Source organism: Fusarium proliferatum, assembly GCF_900067095.1.
Source record: "Fusarium proliferatum ET1 genome assembly, contig: FPRO_scaffold002, whole genome shotgun sequence".
Lineage (NCBI taxonomy): Eukaryota > Fungi > Ascomycota > Sordariomycetes > Hypocreales > Nectriaceae > Fusarium > Fusarium proliferatum.
In genome coordinates, this window is record NW_022194791.1 from 3,538,784 (window position 1) to 3,556,749 (window position 17,966).

The 17,966-nt window shown below is 49.0% G+C and overlaps 5 protein-coding genes and 2 non-coding genes across 7 annotated transcripts; 3 read left to right on the forward strand and 4 right to left on the reverse strand.

Annotated features, from left to right (window-relative positions):
• Window positions 1–226: 226 nt before the first annotated feature.
• tRNA lies at window positions 227–298 on the forward strand. The gene has a single exon. It is a non-coding gene; the product is annotated as a tRNA-Thr (tRNA).
• A 652-nt stretch (window positions 299–950) lies between these two features.
• On the reverse strand, window positions 951–1,022 carry tRNA. Its single transcript has one exon. It is a non-coding gene; the product is annotated as a tRNA-Thr (tRNA).
• Window positions 1,023–1,358: 336 nt separating this feature from the next.
• On the reverse strand, window positions 1,359–3,138 carry FPRO_02636 (putative uracil permease; the record flags this gene model as incomplete). The annotated part of the gene is made up of 3 exons (XM_031227241.1): window positions 1,359–2,623; window positions 2,676–2,985; window positions 3,055–3,138. The coding sequence occupies 3 exons, from the start codon at window positions 3,136–3,138 to the stop codon at window positions 1,359–1,361; spliced, it is 1,659 nt and encodes a 552-aa protein (XP_031077697.1).
• A 3,635-nt stretch (window positions 3,139–6,773) lies between these two features.
• Window positions 6,774–10,020, forward strand: FPRO_02635 (uncharacterized protein; the record flags this gene model as incomplete). Its single annotated transcript, XM_031227242.1, has 3 exons — window positions 6,774–8,771; window positions 8,818–9,514; window positions 9,629–10,020. 3 exons carry the CDS (start codon window positions 6,774–6,776, stop codon window positions 10,018–10,020), a joined length of 3,087 nt encoding a protein of 1,028 aa, XP_031077698.1.
• A 548-nt stretch (window positions 10,021–10,568) lies between these two features.
• On the reverse strand, window positions 10,569–11,809 carry FPRO_02634 (uncharacterized protein; the record flags this gene model as incomplete). Its single annotated transcript, XM_031227243.1, has 3 exons — window positions 10,569–11,212; window positions 11,267–11,578; window positions 11,626–11,809. The coding sequence occupies 3 exons, from the start codon at window positions 11,807–11,809 to the stop codon at window positions 10,569–10,571; spliced, it is 1,140 nt and encodes a 379-aa protein (XP_031077699.1).
• Window positions 11,810–12,333: 524 nt separating this feature from the next.
• On the forward strand, window positions 12,334–13,082 carry FPRO_02633 (putative protein MUS-26, involved in DNA repair; the record flags this gene model as incomplete). The annotated part of the gene is made up of 2 exons (XM_031227244.1): window positions 12,334–12,867; window positions 12,912–13,082. 2 exons carry the CDS (start codon window positions 12,334–12,336, stop codon window positions 13,080–13,082), a joined length of 705 nt encoding a protein of 234 aa, XP_031077700.1.
• Window positions 13,083–13,393: 311 nt separating this feature from the next.
• Window positions 13,394–17,939, reverse strand: FPRO_02632 (uncharacterized protein; the record flags this gene model as incomplete). Its single annotated transcript, XM_031227245.1, has 2 exons — window positions 13,394–15,648; window positions 15,698–17,939. 2 exons carry the CDS (start codon window positions 17,937–17,939, stop codon window positions 13,394–13,396), a joined length of 4,497 nt encoding a protein of 1,498 aa, XP_031077701.1.
• Between the last annotated feature and the right edge of the window lie 27 nt (window positions 17,940–17,966).

Sequence of the window (17,966 nt, forward strand, 5' to 3'; positions counted from 1 at the left end):
ATTGATCTGTATGTATGACGCAATCGCCCAGCCAGCTTGCCATCCTCCACAAATAACAGCGTTTTCCACATTCCCATTCTTCTTGTGTTTCTTCTTCTGCAGGACCTATACTCTCCTTGCTTTAAACCCAAACTGGGACTATTCTATCTATATACTCTGTTAATTGTCCAAAATATAAATCCCAACTCAGTCGCCGTCCTTTAACAAGCGAGGAATCACCTCACAAGCCCCGTTGGCTCAGTGGTAAAGCGTATCACTAGTAATGATAAGATCACTGGTTCGATTCCAGTACGGGGCAAGTGATTTCATTAAATTCATCTTTTGCCGAGATAATGAGTATCTTTTTTTGTAGCTGCAATGGCTTATAGTGTTAAGGCAGCTGCTTCTATTTTCTTTTTAGCGGTAGCCTTGCTTAGTTATATATAGCACTTTAGTAAGACCTTTTAAGTTTTAAAAGTAAATAATATAGTATTTCTCTTACTAAACAAAAGTCCAAAACCGATTGACAGAAAACGCACTATAAAATAATAGATAATATAAAGTTATTACTTATTGCCTACTGTAAATACAGACAGAGTTATATATCTATATATATTAATACTATCTTAAAGGTCTGCAGTAAATTGCATAAAGTACTTCTTTTAGAGAATGTCTTTAGCTCAGCAGTGCCACTACTGTCTAACAATAATATATAGAAGCACTTAATGCCTTTAAATTATCTTTTATATTAAGTTATTAAATTGCATTCTGCAATTACATCGAGATATTGAGAAGTGCTTGCATGTATGACATCATCTTGCATAAACCTTAAATTAAATAAGCGTGCGTGCCGTCCCGCTATTATTACATAACGCCAAAAGTCAAATTACCTCAGTCAACCTCACAAGATCAATTAAGCTCCAAGACCGAGCAAAAATTGAAACGCTTGAACGCCCTAAGTGGTTGTATGTTGCCCCGTACTGGAATCGAACCAGTGATCTTATCATTACTAGTGATACGCTTTACCACTGAGCCAACGGGGCTTGCGTAACGAGCTCGGGAGTGAAGTCTAAGAAGCTCCACAGCGAACAGAATCTGGGAGTAGTCGTAGGTGCTTGAGTCCACTGAACGAACATAGCATAGTAGTATTCTAAGCTGTTGAACCTGGCAGAGGGCTCTGGCCTGGCAGTCCCTGTAAAGTGCAGTATGCTATTAAAGAAAACCCATCGTAGAAATTCCACAGTGTAAAAAAGACAATTGGTTCGAAACCATATATTCATTCATCATGCAGCAGCAGCTTTCAAATACCTCAAAAACAACAACAATCGTTACCATAAACATATCCCGATATATGTTCCCCCGTTTTGAAATGCTTAAAATCAGAAATGTTTCGTCTCGTCTGCTGCCTTTGGCGCCTCGCTCCTTGCAATCTCTTCGTCATATGATGGGGTTCTCGAGTTATAAGCGACTCGGATGTCGTCGATCTCATCACCAACCTCCATCCATCGATCGCTAGTCGCCGGCACTGGTGAGATCTTACATAGGGCCCAGTACATCGTCGATGAAATGATGAAACCACAGAAGTAGTTGAACTGATAAATGTAAATCGCGCCCTGAGGAACGTTCTTGGCGCCGACAGCATCGGCGAAACCGACCACGTTGATGACAATTCCGGCGATATAAGCAACATAGCCACGCCAGTTGAAACCACCTGTGAAGTAGTATGGTCCTTCTTTTCGAGCATCGTAGAGTTCCTTAGTATCAACGTAACCCTTGCGCACGATGTAGTAATCGGAAACCATAACACCAGCGATTGAGCTCAGGAACACACTGTAGGCTGAAAGGTAGGTCGTAAACTGGTTGCTGTCCTTCAGAAGCTGCCAAGGACAGATACACAGGCCAACGATGGCGCAAATATAGCTTCCACGACGAATGTTGAGCCAGCGAGGAAGAAGAGCAGTCAGGTCAGTGCCGCAGCTGATACTGTTGGCCGAGATATTGGTTCCGAGCTGAGCTAGTGCAAAGGACGTAGCGATGAAGAAGACACCAAAGCGCTCACCCGAACTTCCATCGTCAATGAATCGATCGAGAAGATCAAGTGGGTTCCAGATGGCCTCCTCGTACAAGACGGAGGAAGCTGAAGAGACCATGATGCCGATGAATGAAGTGATGGCGAAACCGAAGGGGATCGTGATCATCTGGGGCCAGAGTGCGTCTCTGGGCTTCTGCGCAAATCGAGAAAAGTCACTGGCATTGACAATGAGTGTCGCGAAGTTGGAGATAGAAGACATGATGCCCTTGACAATTTCCCAGGCCAAGTCGCTGCCGTGGACCTTGTTACCTGCCTTTACAATGGGGCCAATACCACCTGCGCGCGAGATGGTCCAGGCTAGGAAGGTAATTCCAGCCACGGGAACAACGTATGCCTTGACTGTGAAGAGATGTCGAACCTTGTGGACAGGGAACCAGAGTGCTGGAAGCGATACAAGCCAAAAGATGAAGAAGGAAGCGAAGTGTGAGGTATCGGTGCCCGAGTTTTCGCTGAAAGTGTTGGGAACATTGGCCCATGACTTCCAGATAGTGCGGATCATAAGATAGATACAGTCTCCGCCAATGTAAGCCTGAACTCCATACCATACAGCAGCTGTTATATGTTAGTAATGAATTCTTATTGTGCTGGGAAAGATGGAGCATACCCATAGCAGCACGGTTCAGCACAGGCCACAAGCTACCCCAGATACCAAAGGAGGTTCTGTTGGCAACAGGGAAACCAATGTGGTACATGGCACCGAAACGAGCATTGAGTGCGACAAAGATACCAGTGATACTGTATCCGATCCAGACACAGAGCCAGGCTTGCCACCATGATAGACCATTGACAATCATGGACGATGAAATCATCCAAGTGTTGATGTTGAAAGAATCGGCGATCCAGAAACCAACAAAGTTCCATGGGCCCCATTGTCGGCGCTCCACCTCGACAGGTTTGAGGTCATGGTTCGTAAGCTGCATGCATAAGAGATCAGTACAACTCAGTCTCATGATGACAAGCTGAAGCTTGCGAGGCCTTCATACCATAAGCTGGGTCTTGGTCAAGCCAGGTTCAGACTCAACAGCGACTTTATCAGCCCAGACCTTAAATCGTGATCTGGCCTCCATGGCTTAGGTGTATGACGAGGTGGGAGGTGGAAGTATAAGCCAGTAACGGGGATCAAAAAGCTTCGGATGCTTGAATCTAGAAGAAACTCAAAAAGTAAGATAGACTTTTTGTATTGTAATAGGTAGACCTTGTTCGAGGTGCTTATGACGTGTAGGTGACACCAAGTAGGGATGGCAGACTGGGATTAAATCCAATGACACAAGAAATGATGGAAGAACGTGAGATGGTAGTCTTGCTGAAGGATGAGAGGGGACCAATTGGAACTTCTCCACCGTCTTCTTGTCTTGGAGAGTCTGGTCGTAGTGGGTGACAGGCAGTATTTATATTTATGGTTTGAGAGACATACCTCGTTGTTGCGTTACGGTTGCGTTGACAAGAGGAACTAGAGCGACCCCATCTTGGCTCGAGGTTATCAGCGCCCAGTAGCCACTATCAGTCTGATCTTCATCCCCAGACCCAGCCGTTGCAGATAACTAGCCGGCAAGGAACATACCACGCAAGGGCCCTCGCCGGCGGCCACTTTTGCCGTAGTAGGTCAAGCTGAGAAAGGTTATTCTTCCCCATGTTGGCACTGAGAGAACTTTGCATTTCCGGTCGGTATTTCTTTGTCGTTTCATCGAGCACACGACCAACTTGTGACGGTTTGTAGATTCGGATATTCAGACCTTGAAAAGCAGAAGGATCTGCATGGTAAGACCATCACGCAACAACAAAGTCGAAACGTTCATAGGTATCCATTCGAATATGATCAAAGTACAATGGTACGTATGCTATTCGGCATAGAATAGAACGATGCGCTGATGCAGAGAGATGATTCGAGTGACATGGATACGAAAATGGGGCCCGAGAAGCCAAGCCGTGTTTTGGTGGGCGCCCCCACATGAGACCCTAAATCCAAGGAGCGATACTTGGTATGGGTGGTTGCTGGAAGGTGTTTCCGGGTAATGTTGATGTAGGCTTTAGGAAGAGACCCCGATGTCGCTTTATATAGGAGAGATGTACCAAGGTTGATTTCGAATATTTACTGTTGTTTTGTTGCAAGAGAGAAACAAAGCAAAACATGGAGACAGAGGTTTGCAGTGAAGGCGGACGGTACGTACTCCTCTTGAAATTCTGGGCCTAAGAAAGATGCTCTGCAGAAAATGCAACTGTAGGCAGCTGGCAGGGCCACTACCTATCAGCGCCATGTGAGCAGGAGCCAACCCATCGGACATCAGTTACCCCAGGCGGATATAAACGAAGAAATATCATTGGTCAACTCGGTTTCCTTATCACCACAACGATGCGTCTAAGATACGGGTACCGTACCGCCTTTCCCAAACCGAGTTAGCCTGGAACTGCAGAACAAATCTGTTACTCGATCTCATCGAGTCAACCGTCTCTTTTATAGTAAAAGTGCCCAGGCCTGCAGTTATCTGCCCTATCAGGACTATCTTGAACTTCATCCACGTAGTAGTCACTGAAATGCGATCTCGTTGTCAACAGCTTAGGTCATTTCGGGTTTTAACCGAAACTCTACTGCCTGATCTCTCTCTCTTCGACCCCTCTCCATCTGAAGTTCGATGTGTTGGTTCTCCTTCTGGTTGATACCGGCATAAGAATCCTTGATCCCGTTTCTGGCAGCACCTCGCGATGACCCTTTTCAGCTTCGTATTGCCCCGAAAGTTCGCCGTTTTTACATCGTATGGTTGGATTAATAACGACCTGGTCGCAAATAACACGCCACGTCCCAAATGAAATTGTGTTCTTCGGGACTGCTTTCAGTTCTCCCAAATGGCATGGCTGATCTATTCTGGACTGACATGGCCTAACCGATGGCAGAGTCATGCCGGTACATCTAGCATCTAGAAATCCAAGTAACACCGAGGCAGAGTAGCAACAAGACTAACTTGAATAAGTCCCCGGCCCATGCATACATAGTATGATTCGGTTCCTCACGAGCTGCATTCTCCAGAAACGTAAGCCAGTAATTGCAAATCTTCGGTTTTGGATCGGCATTCGTATATCAAGGAACATTGACAGTCAATGCGTCTGATATGCAAGTATTACTTGATGGAAATCACAGACGCGACTTCAGCTCCGTCACCGTCTCGGGATCACCCAGAGAGAACGAAAACGGCATTAGTTGTAAATCTGTCATCGGCCCGTAAACTTTGTAAACTCACTTATCCGATGGGGCAGAGTAAACGACCTCATACGATTTGAAGAGTTTTTCTCTCTTAAATAATGGACACAGAGACCACGAAATTGGGTCAGAAAGCGATGTGTTATAGTGGCCAAGTATAGCCATTTTGCAATTACGGAAGAGACCAAGATACTACTTACATAAAGCATCTTGAGATCTATCACGCGTGGAGGCCGAGTCTCCGCAATATAAAGTCGATTAGATATTTCGAGTGACATGACTTATAGACATGACCGTAAAGATTTCAAAGACTGGATGTCGAAATCGAGGTCAGCTAACTACCTTATGCTACCAGGAGTGTCCAGATCTTATGATAAGTCACTTGAAAACCGACCATCTTTATCGTGGAACTCTTGCCATAGGGTAAGTCTTTTCAAGCACGATTTGGATTTTAGTATGACACTTGTATCCCAGAGAACATCGTGAAGATCGCTATTGGATTTTCCATATAATGGGAATCTTCATAATATGATAGAAAGTTTAGACTATGATTGGACTCGACTTATGCTGCGTCACCATCTACAGCAGGATCAAGCTACAGGGGGCCCATATCCAGACAAACTGGATACCCTACGTCAAGGAGAAGTTACATGGAGAAGCTAAGGTAGCTAGCTGCTCTTCAACGACGATGACTGCCGATATTCCGAGGCTCTGCTTGTGTCATGGCCCAGCCCTCAGGGAGCAGGAAAACATCGGGCCTTGATATAGGATGTCAAAATAAACTCAGCAGGAGGTACTCTAAACTTAGTTTAAATTTATACTGAGTTACCTCAATCTTTTTATCATCTACCTAGAGTCAAGGTCCCGCATTCTCTTTCCCTCCCCTAGCCCAGTAGCCATGGCTCTCAGGTAAAGGGGTCCAAAGAAAAACAACAGGGGAACACGTGAATGGACCAATAGCTTGCCCCGCGATTTGAGTAGTATTGAGATGAGAGTGCCGAAGAGTTGCGAGAATTCATCCCTAGGCCACAACTTAGTAAGGCAATTTGATAAACTTAGTAGCTACCTCGCTCTATGGAAATCAGGGCAGGCATCGATTTACTCTAAAAAAATCTCGGCACTTTCTTCTATGTCGATTTAAAAAAACAAAAGGTGTTTCTAAGAAGCACGACCTGCACTCTTCCTCCTCATGGGAGCAAGAAAATGCCCGACGCTAAACCAAAGGGTCAAAAATACCTGATCTAAGGTAAGCTAAAGTCTACTAAATCTATACTGAGCTATACTAAATTTACCTAAGTCTTTTTGTCCCTTAGGATAAAGGTCCTAAGTATTCTTTCATCCCCTTGACCTTTCCTGCCTTAAGCTCTACCTAGGTAGTGTTAGACCCACACTTTGTTTCTCCCCCACCATCATCGTCAATTCCGCTTCTTTTCTCCCCGCCAACCTCAACTTTTTTTCTCTTTACCTATTTCATCCAAACCTCTTTATTTACCAAAGTCCTATACAATCATGGAGGACCAGTTGGTACAGCTTCTTTCCAGCACGCAGCTGTCTGAACAGGGTCCCAGGCTACAGGCCGAACTCGAGTTGAAGCGCGCTCGAACGAATCCCGCATTTCCCCTGTCTCTCGCAAATATCGCCGCCCACACCTCGATTGATACCAACATCCGTCAGGCTGCACTGAGCAACCTGCGACTTTTTATCGAGAACAACTGGAACAACGATGAGCCTGATGACGGACCTATCATCCCTATCTCTGATGAGGCGAGAGGCCAGCTCAAGCAGGTCTTGCTCGACCTTGTGTTGAGCCCGGAGGACGATCGCAAAGTCAAGATCTCAGCCAGTTACGCCGTTGGCAAAATCGCCGTCCACGACTTCCCCGAGCAATGGCCAAACCTCCTCCCCACAGTTATCTCTGTCGTCCCGGCCGGCACCGATTCACAGCTTCACGGCGCCCTGCGATTACTCAACGATATAATTGAAGAGAGTTTGAGCGAGGACCAGTTCTTTTCAATGGCCCAAGATATTGCCAAGGCTCTTGCTGAGGTTGCCCTCAATGAAAACCGAAAGCCCATGCACCGAGCGCTCGCTATTTCCATCTTCCGAGGATGTTTTGATCTCCTCAATATGATTAAGGAGGACCACGCTAAGGAGGTTCGCGCTTTTGCGGACGGTCTTCTTCAACAATGGAACCCCTTCTTTATTACCGTTCTACAGAGCCCTCTTCCAGAAGCCAACCTAGAGAGCGGATCTCAACCTGACTCTTGGAGCCATATTATCGCTCTCAAACTTCAGGTTGTCAAGACGCTCCTCCGAATTCGACGCGTTTTCCCTAACCTGCTCCTTCCCCAAAGTACCATCTTCTTCAGTGCAGTCTGGAAAGAGCTCTCTACTCTGCAGGGACCGCACGAGCAGCTCTATATCAAAGCGGATGCCCAAGGACGTCTTGAAGACTCGGACAACCTTCCATATACCTTGGACTTTCTCATTCTCGAAGAGTTGGACTTCCTTAACCAATGCTTCAGAGCCCCTCCTGTGCAAGCCGAGCTGGACGGTCACCTCAATGCTCATGCCTCAGCTTCAGAAGTTCCCTGGATGAAGGAGATTATGAACATGCTTATTGGTTATTCGCGAGTGACTCGGGAAGAAGAAGACCTGTGGGATATCGACTGCTCCCTGTATCTTGCTGAGGAGACCTCTGTGACTGCCAACTATACCGCACGAACTGCTGCAGGGGATCTGTTAATCAAGATGGGTGAGTGGTTTAACCAGAAGGCGATTGACGGCCTGTTTGGCCAAACACAGGCCCTATTTGGTGGCGAGGTTTCCGACTGGCGCAGTCAAGAGGCGGCGCTCTACCTCTTTGTCATGCTGGTCAGCGACTTCCAAGACATGAACAAGGAAATTCCCGAAGTAGTGGCCCATGCCTATCTTTCCCTAGTTGACTACGCCGTTAACCGACGCGGAGAACCTCTTCTCCGCGCCCGAGGTTATCTCGTTGCTGGTATGCTTTGCCGTTCTTTCCAGACCCCGGTTGAGCTGTTGGACCGCATCATCACCTCCATCACTCAAGAGGAGTCTGAGGTCGTGCAGGTCGCCTGTGTCAAGGCTGTCGAAGGTTTAATAAACGCTGGCCAGGTGTCTGCCGACAGGCAGGTTCCTATTATCAATGCCATCCAAAGCTACATGAACAACAAGGACCCCAGTGATATGGAAGATGCCGACGAACTTCTCGTTACGCTCGCTGAAGCCCTCCGCGCTGCTATTACTCTCGACAAACGCATCGCCCTTTCCAACGATGTCAAGTCGGTTGATCTGCTTTTCATGCTAGCCAAGCTAGGCGCAAGCAACTTCCAAGTCACTATGCTGATTTCCGAGGCATTTGAAGATATCGTTGCGGATCTTTCTGACCCTGAATCTTACACAGCTCTCTGTGCAAAGCTTCTACCTACGCTCACTGGCGCCTTTGATGTCGCCAATCTCACCGAGGACAACCCTCTGGTCACTGTAAGCCCCAATGAACCAGTTTCCATGCTTCACTGACGATAACTAGGTTGCCACCGAGCTATTGGCCGTCTTGGCCGAGAACGGACCAGAGCCTCTCCCCGCCGGTTTCGTCGCGGCTACATTCCCTAAGCTGAACCGTCTTCTTATGGAGTCTACCGAGGGAGAAGTCCTCCGACCTGGATCTGAAGTTGTGAAGTGGATGCTCCAGCATGATCATCAGCAAGTTCTTGCTTGGCAAGATGCCAACGGCCGTTCTGGTCTAGAGGTTTGCTTGCACATCATCGACCGACTCCTGGGTCCTTCTATTGAGGACAACTCAGCGTCCGAGGTTGGCGGTCTGGCTGCCGAGCTCGTCGAGAAGGCTGGCCAGGAGCGCCTTGGTCCTTTCTTACCTCAGCTTCTCCAAGCTGTCGCTAACCGACTTGCTACTGCTCAGGCTGCAGCCTTCATCCAGTCTCTTATTCTTGTCTTCGCCCGACTTACCCTCTCTGGCGCTCAAGATGTTGTTGAGTTCCTCAGCCAGGTTCAGATCAATGGCGAAAGTGGCCTGCAAGTTGTCATGGCCAAGTGGCTGGAGAATTCTGTCAACTTTGCTGGATACGATGAAATTCGACAAAACGTCATTGCTCTATCGAAGCTTTACTCTCTGAATGATCCTCGACTGGCCCAGACACAAGTCAAGGGCGACCTGATCGTCAACAACGACGATGGGCTTATTAAGACACGCTCACGCGCAAAGCAGAGTATGTATCCTTCCATCCGCGACTTCTCAACCACCACCTCCACCTCCACCCTAGACTCAATCTACGCCCGATACGCTGAAAGTCAGCAAGCTAATAAAACCAACCAACAATCAGACCCAGACCAATACACGATTGTTCCTGCTTCCCTCAAGATCATCAAGGTCCTCATCGAGGAGCTTCTGTCTGCATCTGGCCAACGGGCTGCTGCGAACGCTGCCTCTGCTGCTGTGGCCTCTGCTAGCTTTGACGACGAGAATGACGAGGAGGGCTGGGAGGATGAAGATGACACTCTTGATCTCAGTCTAGGCACCACGAAAGCTGACCTGATGTCTTTCATGGAGGGTGGCCAGCGGCAGCGAGACGACGAGACTCAAGCCTATCTGACCGACTTTTTCATCCGTTGCGGCCGCGAGAACATCGCTAATTTCCAGGAGTGGTACAACATGCTTACAGAAGAAGAAAAGTCGAAGCTCAACGAGGTTGCCGCTAGTTCAGCTGGACAATAGACAAGAACTGCATGTGCTTACGACAACGACGAAGAGAAAAAGAAGAAGAAGAAAAAGAAGAAGAAAAAAGAGCGCTCCTCTCGTCGAAAGCGCGAGAGGAAGATTGCTTTCCGACTGCAGGAAAGAACCACGGCTATTGAAAATCCGATAAGCCGGGTGCAGGATTAATGTGTATCGTATTATGAATTGACATGAATTGCAGATAGAATTAGAGAAAATGGGCAAAGAAAGGAAAGAAAACCAAAGACCTCGATCATAAGTGACAAAAAGACTTAGGTTAGCATAAGTTTAGGTAACTTGACATAAGTTTACCTAGGTAACTTGGTATAAGTCTAGGATACCTTTTCTAAGTGTATTTTGGCGTCCTATATCAAGGTCCGATGTTTTCTTGTTCCCGAGGGGGCAGACTGTTTGGGAGATTTAAGGAGGAATAGAATTCACCACAACTGAAAAATCGAAGCACGAACTAGTTGAGCGGAAGAAAATTGATCATTAATCATTGTGCCGAAGCAAGCGTGCACTTGCCCTTAGTATTGTTCCACCTCTGTCTAGATGATATCTCCGCCAAAGCCTCCTCCGAATCCGCCACTGTAACCTCCACCAAAGGGATTGTTACCCCGTCCGTTACCAGGACCAGGGAATCTCGGGTTGCCACCAGGGCCAGTGGGATCCCATCGGGCTCCTGGAGGCGCTTGAGGATCGAAACCCGAGGAACCGTCACCTCCGTGCCCGCCGAACAAAGGATCATCGAAAGTAGGATGCATCCCTGAGCCACCACCAGGACGAGGTAGTCCTCCACCAATGAACGAACCACGAAGAGGATCGTGCGGGCCGAGACCAGGAGGATTCAAGTCATCGTGTCCAATGTTGTAGGGCGATCTTCCTGGCATTTGAAGACCGCCTCGTGGAGGTCGATTCATCTCGTACTCATCCTCAAAGCCGGGAGGAGGAAAGTCGCCCACTGGTGCAGGCCGTGGACGAGCTATCTCAGGGAGCGGGTTCGCTGGGGGTTGAAGCGGGTGTGGGTGTGGTACAGGATCGCCACGGAACGGACGGTCTGGGTTCTGAGCTTCTTGAGCACGGCGCTCGGAGCGCGCATTAGCTTCGGCTTCAGCTGTCTCGACATAGCCTTCGCTTTGGAGTTTTGGGATGAGCTTTTGAACAATGTTGACCTTGAGGTCATGTAAGATATCTGGCCAGACGGATTAGTTTGGGATGCCCAACAAAGGGAAGCGAAAGAATATACCAGCAATAGCTTGCTCAGAGGCGAAGACATCGCGGAGCTTCTCGGGAAGATCACTTCGATCTTCCTGGCCGTCCTTGATGGCGATGCGAAGAGGGAGTTTCTTAGAATCCACAACGTCGCTGATCGACCTCTCAAAACGACGGATGTTGTCATCTCCGACGGCTACTCCTCGAATCTCGACCTTTTTGCCCATGCGGTCAATACGGATGCTAAAGGTCATGGCCGATTGCTTGTGCTTATAGACAAAACTGTAAGAACCGAAGCCCGAGTTCCATTGTGGTGGCAGACGAGGAGCGAGTGACTCGCATTCAGCTGTTTCATGTGAGCTCAGTCATGATGTTGATGGATGGTAAACTTACGTATGTTCTTGTCCTCATCGAAACCCAGAAGCTTGAAGCCTAGAGCAGCGAGATATGAGTGGATGAGGAGAGCGATGACTTCGTATGATGAAGCGAGGTCAGATGAATCGTCATTGGAGGGATGCGTTGGTAGAGCATCTGCCATGCCAGTTAGAATGGCGGCAACACTGAGAGGTTCTGACATGATGAAGGGCGATGAATTTGATGTTCTTTTTGATGTTGTAGTTGACGAGTGGAGTTTTGGTAGATGTAGTGAGTAGGTACAGTATAGTAGGTAGCTCGCTAAAGATACCTAGTGGATAGTGGAGAAGACGGAGGTTATGAGTTGACGTTGAGGAAGTTTGGGAAGCGGCGTCATGAAGTAGTTGCCTCTTCAGCCCTATATGTGGATCCCTTTAACTTTGGGCATCGCGGGGCAGTGTCAGTGATTCAAATGCCAAAAGCCATGATTACTATTGGTGCAGGATTGGTTGCCTAGATAAGGCATTAGTTAGGAATTCGAGCTTATTAATACAAAGCCTCGAACATGCAACGTTGAGTGACCTCAGTATTTTATAGGCAGGGACTATATAAGAACCGAGGTTGATCATTCTCATGACGACACTCACGTGATATCGCGTTCCACTCAACGCGCCCTACGTACTCTCTCTCTCAAACCATGAATTTCTACCATCACCACTCAAGTCTCTTCTCTCAACCTACCTCACAATGGAAACGGGCCCTCTAATCCCCGCCTCTCAAGCATCCCATCTCCTCTCATCATTCACAACCTTTCTAACACTGACCCTACACACCCTCCTCTACCATCGCGCTCTCTACCCCAAAACAACCTTTCTAACAGCTCGAGCCCTGAACCTCCCCGTCCATCAATCCCGTCACCCTGGCCTCTGCACGTGGATAAACGACGCTGTAGCTTCAGTAGCGGCACAGCTACGCAAAGGAACTGTCCGTCGTATTGCCATTTCGATGCATGCTGCAAAGACCTTTGATGTATTGGAGAGATGGGTCTTTGACGTTGATCTGTTTCCTGCTGGGTGGGGTGATAGAGAGGAGGCGACTTACAACCCTGCCTTGGTAGAGGGTGATGATGATGGTGTGGTGAACTGGACCGACGTAAACGAGGCCCTGAGAGGTGCCCTGAGGAGAGTAGCACAGAAGGCTGAGATGATGCCTGATTTACCTGAAGGGAGCACTTTTACTGTTGCCGTTGAGCTACGTGATGATGCAAATGCACCTATAGGTGTAAGTGTATTGGCTGTAAGATGAACTTTCACTGACTGATCTAGCATCCTCAACATTGGATACCATCCCAGCCAAATCTTCAACCACCAAACGATACCTCATTAAAGCAAGGTTCCTCCCTTGGTGGTCAGAGTACAACCGCAATCCGCTCTGTCCAAGCCGGCCCTTTATTCTTTAACTGCTGGATCGAACAAAGCGAACCCGTAGCCTCATAAACTTCACATACATGATACCCAGCTCTGAACAGATAGATTATCGTCATCATGACTCTTCATAACCTCTAATTCATATTGTATAAACATGACATCAATCCATTATTGATTGTCCCGGTCACCCATTTCCAGACATGGACCAGTCCGTGCCATGCGACCCTGACCCTACCCCCTATTCCGACAAAGCCCAGAACCCGCCGCGTTATGTACAGCCCGGCCGTGGAAACATGACAAATACCTTGACTCATTACCATCAAAATCATTTTCAAACGCCCAAACAGCCTCCCTGCCAGCCTCCCAGAGGACAGCAGCGCCTACTCCGTCGTCCCCTTCAGCGCCGCGCGGAGACTCACCATCTCGCGCTTCAGTCGCGCGTTCTCCTTCTTCATTCGCGCTGTTTCGTCGCTTTGGTCGCGGAGTCTCATCATGAGCTCTTCCTTTTCGTCCTTGCCCTTGCCCTTGAGAGCCTTGACTATCTTGCCAAGCTCTCCGTTGAACTTCTCATATAGTAGCTCATTCTCTGCCACTGCCTCCTTGTATAGCTGGTCAATCGCTCGCACCTTGGCCTCGGCTGCCTTGACCGTGGTTTCCATATCGCGTTGGATAGCATTTTGCTTGTCTTGTAGTTCTTGTATAGCAGTGGGGATGCGGTCTTCCAACTCCCGAACAGCAGCACTCACTCGTCTCATATCGACAGACTGGGAGCCCGGAGGTCGTGTATTGTTGACGCGTGCCATTTCCTCACCAATTTTGGATAGCTCAGATCTGAGAGAAGCGTCCACGTCGTCGACCGCCTGCTTCTCAGTGTTGAGCCGCTCTCGAAGCTTTTGCGGGGACTGTAAGCGGAGTCTCTGCGTTCCTCGCCTGGTCGGACTTGAGCTTGGACGGGGCGGTGATTCAGATCCTGGAGGCGCTGAGCGGTAGGGGCGCAGTGTCGGGATGTTAGTCGATGATAGGGTCCTTGAGTGTCTGTGGCCTTTGGCTGGTGACGTGCGTCGTGTTGGCTCTTCTGAAAGTTCCATGGGGCTGGGCGCCAAAGTATTCGGCGACGTAATTTGCTGAAACGGATCTGGAACATTTTCCTTCTGCTTGGAACCTCTCAACGTCGCTATACCGGGACTAACAGGTATTCTAGACGGAGATGTCGCCTTGGGGCTCGCGTTGACCTTTTCTGATGTTTCTTTCGCGTCTTGAAGCGGTTGCGGTGATTCAGCATCGTCATCGAGTGTAGTCGCTGCCATGAGACTCTTGAGGTCTGATAATGAACTGCGCCGCTTCTTCCTGGGCGACCGTGGGAGTGGCTTCTCTGTCTCCGGCTCACCGATTGTCTCCAATAACCTATGAGAGCTGCCAGGTCTTTGCATTTCGTCAAACGCCCCTGCTATGGGCGGACGATCCTTGGAACCTGGGCGCCGCGACAGCTTTTTGGGCAGTGTGTTGTCATCAATAGACCTTGAACGGCCTAATGATGCTTTAGATAAACTGTTTACCTCGCCTGTGGCGGGATTTCTATGCTTACTGAGCTGTCGCCATACTGAAGGTCTCTCGTCTCTGCTATTTTGTCGTAACAGATTATCGAACCCAAATTTCCGGCGTAGCGACGAAGTGTTTGAGGCCAATGAGGGTGTGTATCCTTTGCCACGGATCGCCGAGTTGATTGACTCATATGTTGAGTTATCGAGGTTGAAACTGTGATTTAAACCAGGTTCTTCAAAAATTCGATCGCAGTCTTCCACAAGACGATCGAGAAGATTGATATAATTAGGAGCTGTTCCATCGTAGACGAGCAGCTCTGCAAAAGCAAGTGTTAATGCTCCCCTGTCACCATCATTGCCACACCCGTCCAGCAGATTGGCCAAAAGCTTGATGAGGGCAGTGAAAGCGCGACGATTCTGTGGTGCCATGTCTCCAAACAAAAAGTTGACGAAGTCCGCGAAGTCTCCAGGCACTCTCTTATTCACCCGCGCCTGGAGCGTATCAAGGGAATGCATTGACATGACAGGGCCGATTTGATCAGTCCACGCAATGCGCAGGAACTTTTCAAAAGCCACAAATATGACCTCGGTGCCTAGATCGGCGGCGGCATCGACGTCAAACGGGCTCTCGATCAGTCTGTTATATAGTTCGTTCACAGACAGCTCATCAACCACAGAGCGTTGGAGCAATGTCCGACCAATAATAAGACCCTTGCGGGACTGAAGAGCAGCAACATATCCAGTAAACGTCTGCTCTAGGCGTACTAATGGGTTTTCGGTCCTTGTTTCCTCTTGAGATACACTGTCCTTGCCTCCCCTTATTGAGCTAACAACAGACGCTTGGCTGTTGTTGCGGTGTATTGAAGGCACCTGCTTGTGTTTTGAGCCTACACTTGCTGTGTCGGAGATATGAACTGAGCTGCCTCCCCAGAAACTAGAGAGAAGCTTAACAGGGGAAGAAGCCAGGAATGATTTGGTCTTTTCCGCTCTTGTGTTGAGTAACAGTCCATGTAGTGTCTTGGAGTAATATGAAACGAGTGGTGCCGTCAATTGCATATTGGAGATACTATGTTGTGTGCTTAATAGTTGAATAACTGTTGTTGGTTAGCTCAAGGCTTTAGGGATTATCATGCCGACTCTCACCTCGTCTTGACATCGTGGGGAGGAAGTCTTCCAGAGCAACTTCGTCCTGGAACTGCCTCCCATTCAGCCCAACTGTGAGCATCGATACCTTCTTCATATCGTTCGTGGTCACATTCACGACAATCTCGACGCCGTAGTGGCCTACAGGCGCTCCTTTAGTGCCCCTGTCATGATCGACGACCACTCGAATCGGGGCAGGCTCCTTGCGGCCCTCGATGAGTTGGTCCGCGCCCTCCTGGAAGATGGCAGCGTGAAGTCCCAGATTGCTATCTGGCATTCGCGCTGTTCGTAGAGTCCAGGTTGGGTCTTCTCGCTCTTTCTCCGAGAATCGAGCTTCAACTCTCGCCTTGACCACATCCTCTCCCCACTTGGCGGCTCTGGCTTCGTACATCTCTTGCAAAAGAAAGCATCGCGATGTGACGGCCTTGCTGATGCGGTGTTCGCCTGGATGAGCTCCCCTCATTTCTGATGTCGAAGTCATCCAGAACAATGTGCCATCTACTGCCTCAGTGAATCGCACGTCAGCCATGTCATGCCACCCTGTGAACACGAACTCATATGCCGCTGGCCCCCCTGCTGCGTTGGTCATAGAAATAAGTAGACCGGCTGCTGAGGGTTTCTCGATCTCACGAAGAAGCTCTCGTCCTGTCATATTCCCGCTCATCTTCTTGAGGATGACCACACAATCTGAAAAGAGTAGGAAGATGCCAGATCTATCCGACTGGTTGAGCAATGGCTGGAAAGGCGGTGCCAACTCAGTGAAATCGGCGGCTGCAATGAGACGTCCTTGTGGTTCAAGATTCAAAGGCCAGGCTTCAACCATATTTCGAAGTCTATTGGCGACATGAGGCTTGTCGGGTAAAGGATCATCCATTGAGCAGATATTCGTAATGATATCTCGCGCCTTCAACATGGGTTGTAAGGCGGGATGTGTCATAGGAATACAGCCAACGATCTGATCTATAAGCAAGCTATAACGAGGAAGTCTCTGAACAGGCTCAATAAGAATGGAGCGTATCGTCTGCTCGCCAGCCTGAGCTACCCTCTGTTTGAAACTCGACTGCTGGTCAAGGAAAGAGTTGAGTAACGTGGGGAAATGTTGGCTGGCCTTGATATAATCCTGATAGCACTCTGTGAACTTTGGGAACCACTCCAAGAATAGCCTGGCGATTTGTAGAGCACCACTTGGGTCTCTTGTTTTGCCCAGTTTGGACCCCATAAAGCTCATCGTCGGTGTTTCCATATCCTTTAAGGCCTCTTCTTCGGTGTCGTCTATGATCCTCCGCATCTCCTCCATAAAGGCAGAGTTGACCTGAAGGATGCCGTCTGCAGAGCTGGGGAAGAGCTTCTCCAACTCTTCCTCGGAAGGGCTCAGACTACCAGGAGCTCGCGCTTGAGCGCTCTCTCGAAAATCGGCTGCGACGTGCTTCACCAGCTCCCTCACTTTACCCACATACCGCTCCTCGGTCTCCACCAATTCTGTCAGCTTCATGCGCAGCTCGACCTTTTGATCTTTGAGAAACGACTTGCTTCGATTTAAGGCGGTCGGCTTGGAGGGCGCTCTTCGTAAACGACTTGTCGGCAGGAAGACTGGTTCTCCGAATAGCTTTATCAACGGTGTGTACCCTCCATACTGGCGCAAAGTTGGGTCAAGGATATCGTCTTCGTCGTCGGGCACGTCCTCGAGGTCGGCGGCTTGGAGGGGCACGATAGCGCCTGGTGGAAGAACAAAGTCGAGGTCGACATTGCTGATATGTTGTGTCTGCAGAGCATCTTGTAATGTCTCGATGATGTCGGCTGTGTGGTCGCTCTGGACCATGTCCTTAACAATCTCGGCAGCATGTTGCTCGCTGAACAGAGTAGGCGCACTGCCTGGACGTCGACCTCGCGTGGGGTATAGGTTCTTGAGGTACGTTTTCACGCCATCGGGCAGCTCTGTGAAGTACTTGAAGAGGGCGAAGGCGAGAGCGCGGTAGACCTCATCGCCCTGAAACTCGCGGGGTAGGTGATGGACGACACCATAAAATGGGGAATTGGGCGAGATTGTGATTCGAGGGAAGCTCTGGAAGCCGGCGGGGGTGAAGACGTGGACTTGGACTCGAGAACTGTTGAGGGTGTAGTTTGCGGTAGTCGAGGGCCCATGGAAGAGGAGCAGAGGAAGATGGCCTAGCAACGGATCTGCGGCGTGGTATAGAGTGACATTGTCAGACGACAGCGCCAACTCCTCGGTAACGCGAACCATGGCGCGGTGTCAGGATTAAATCCGTTG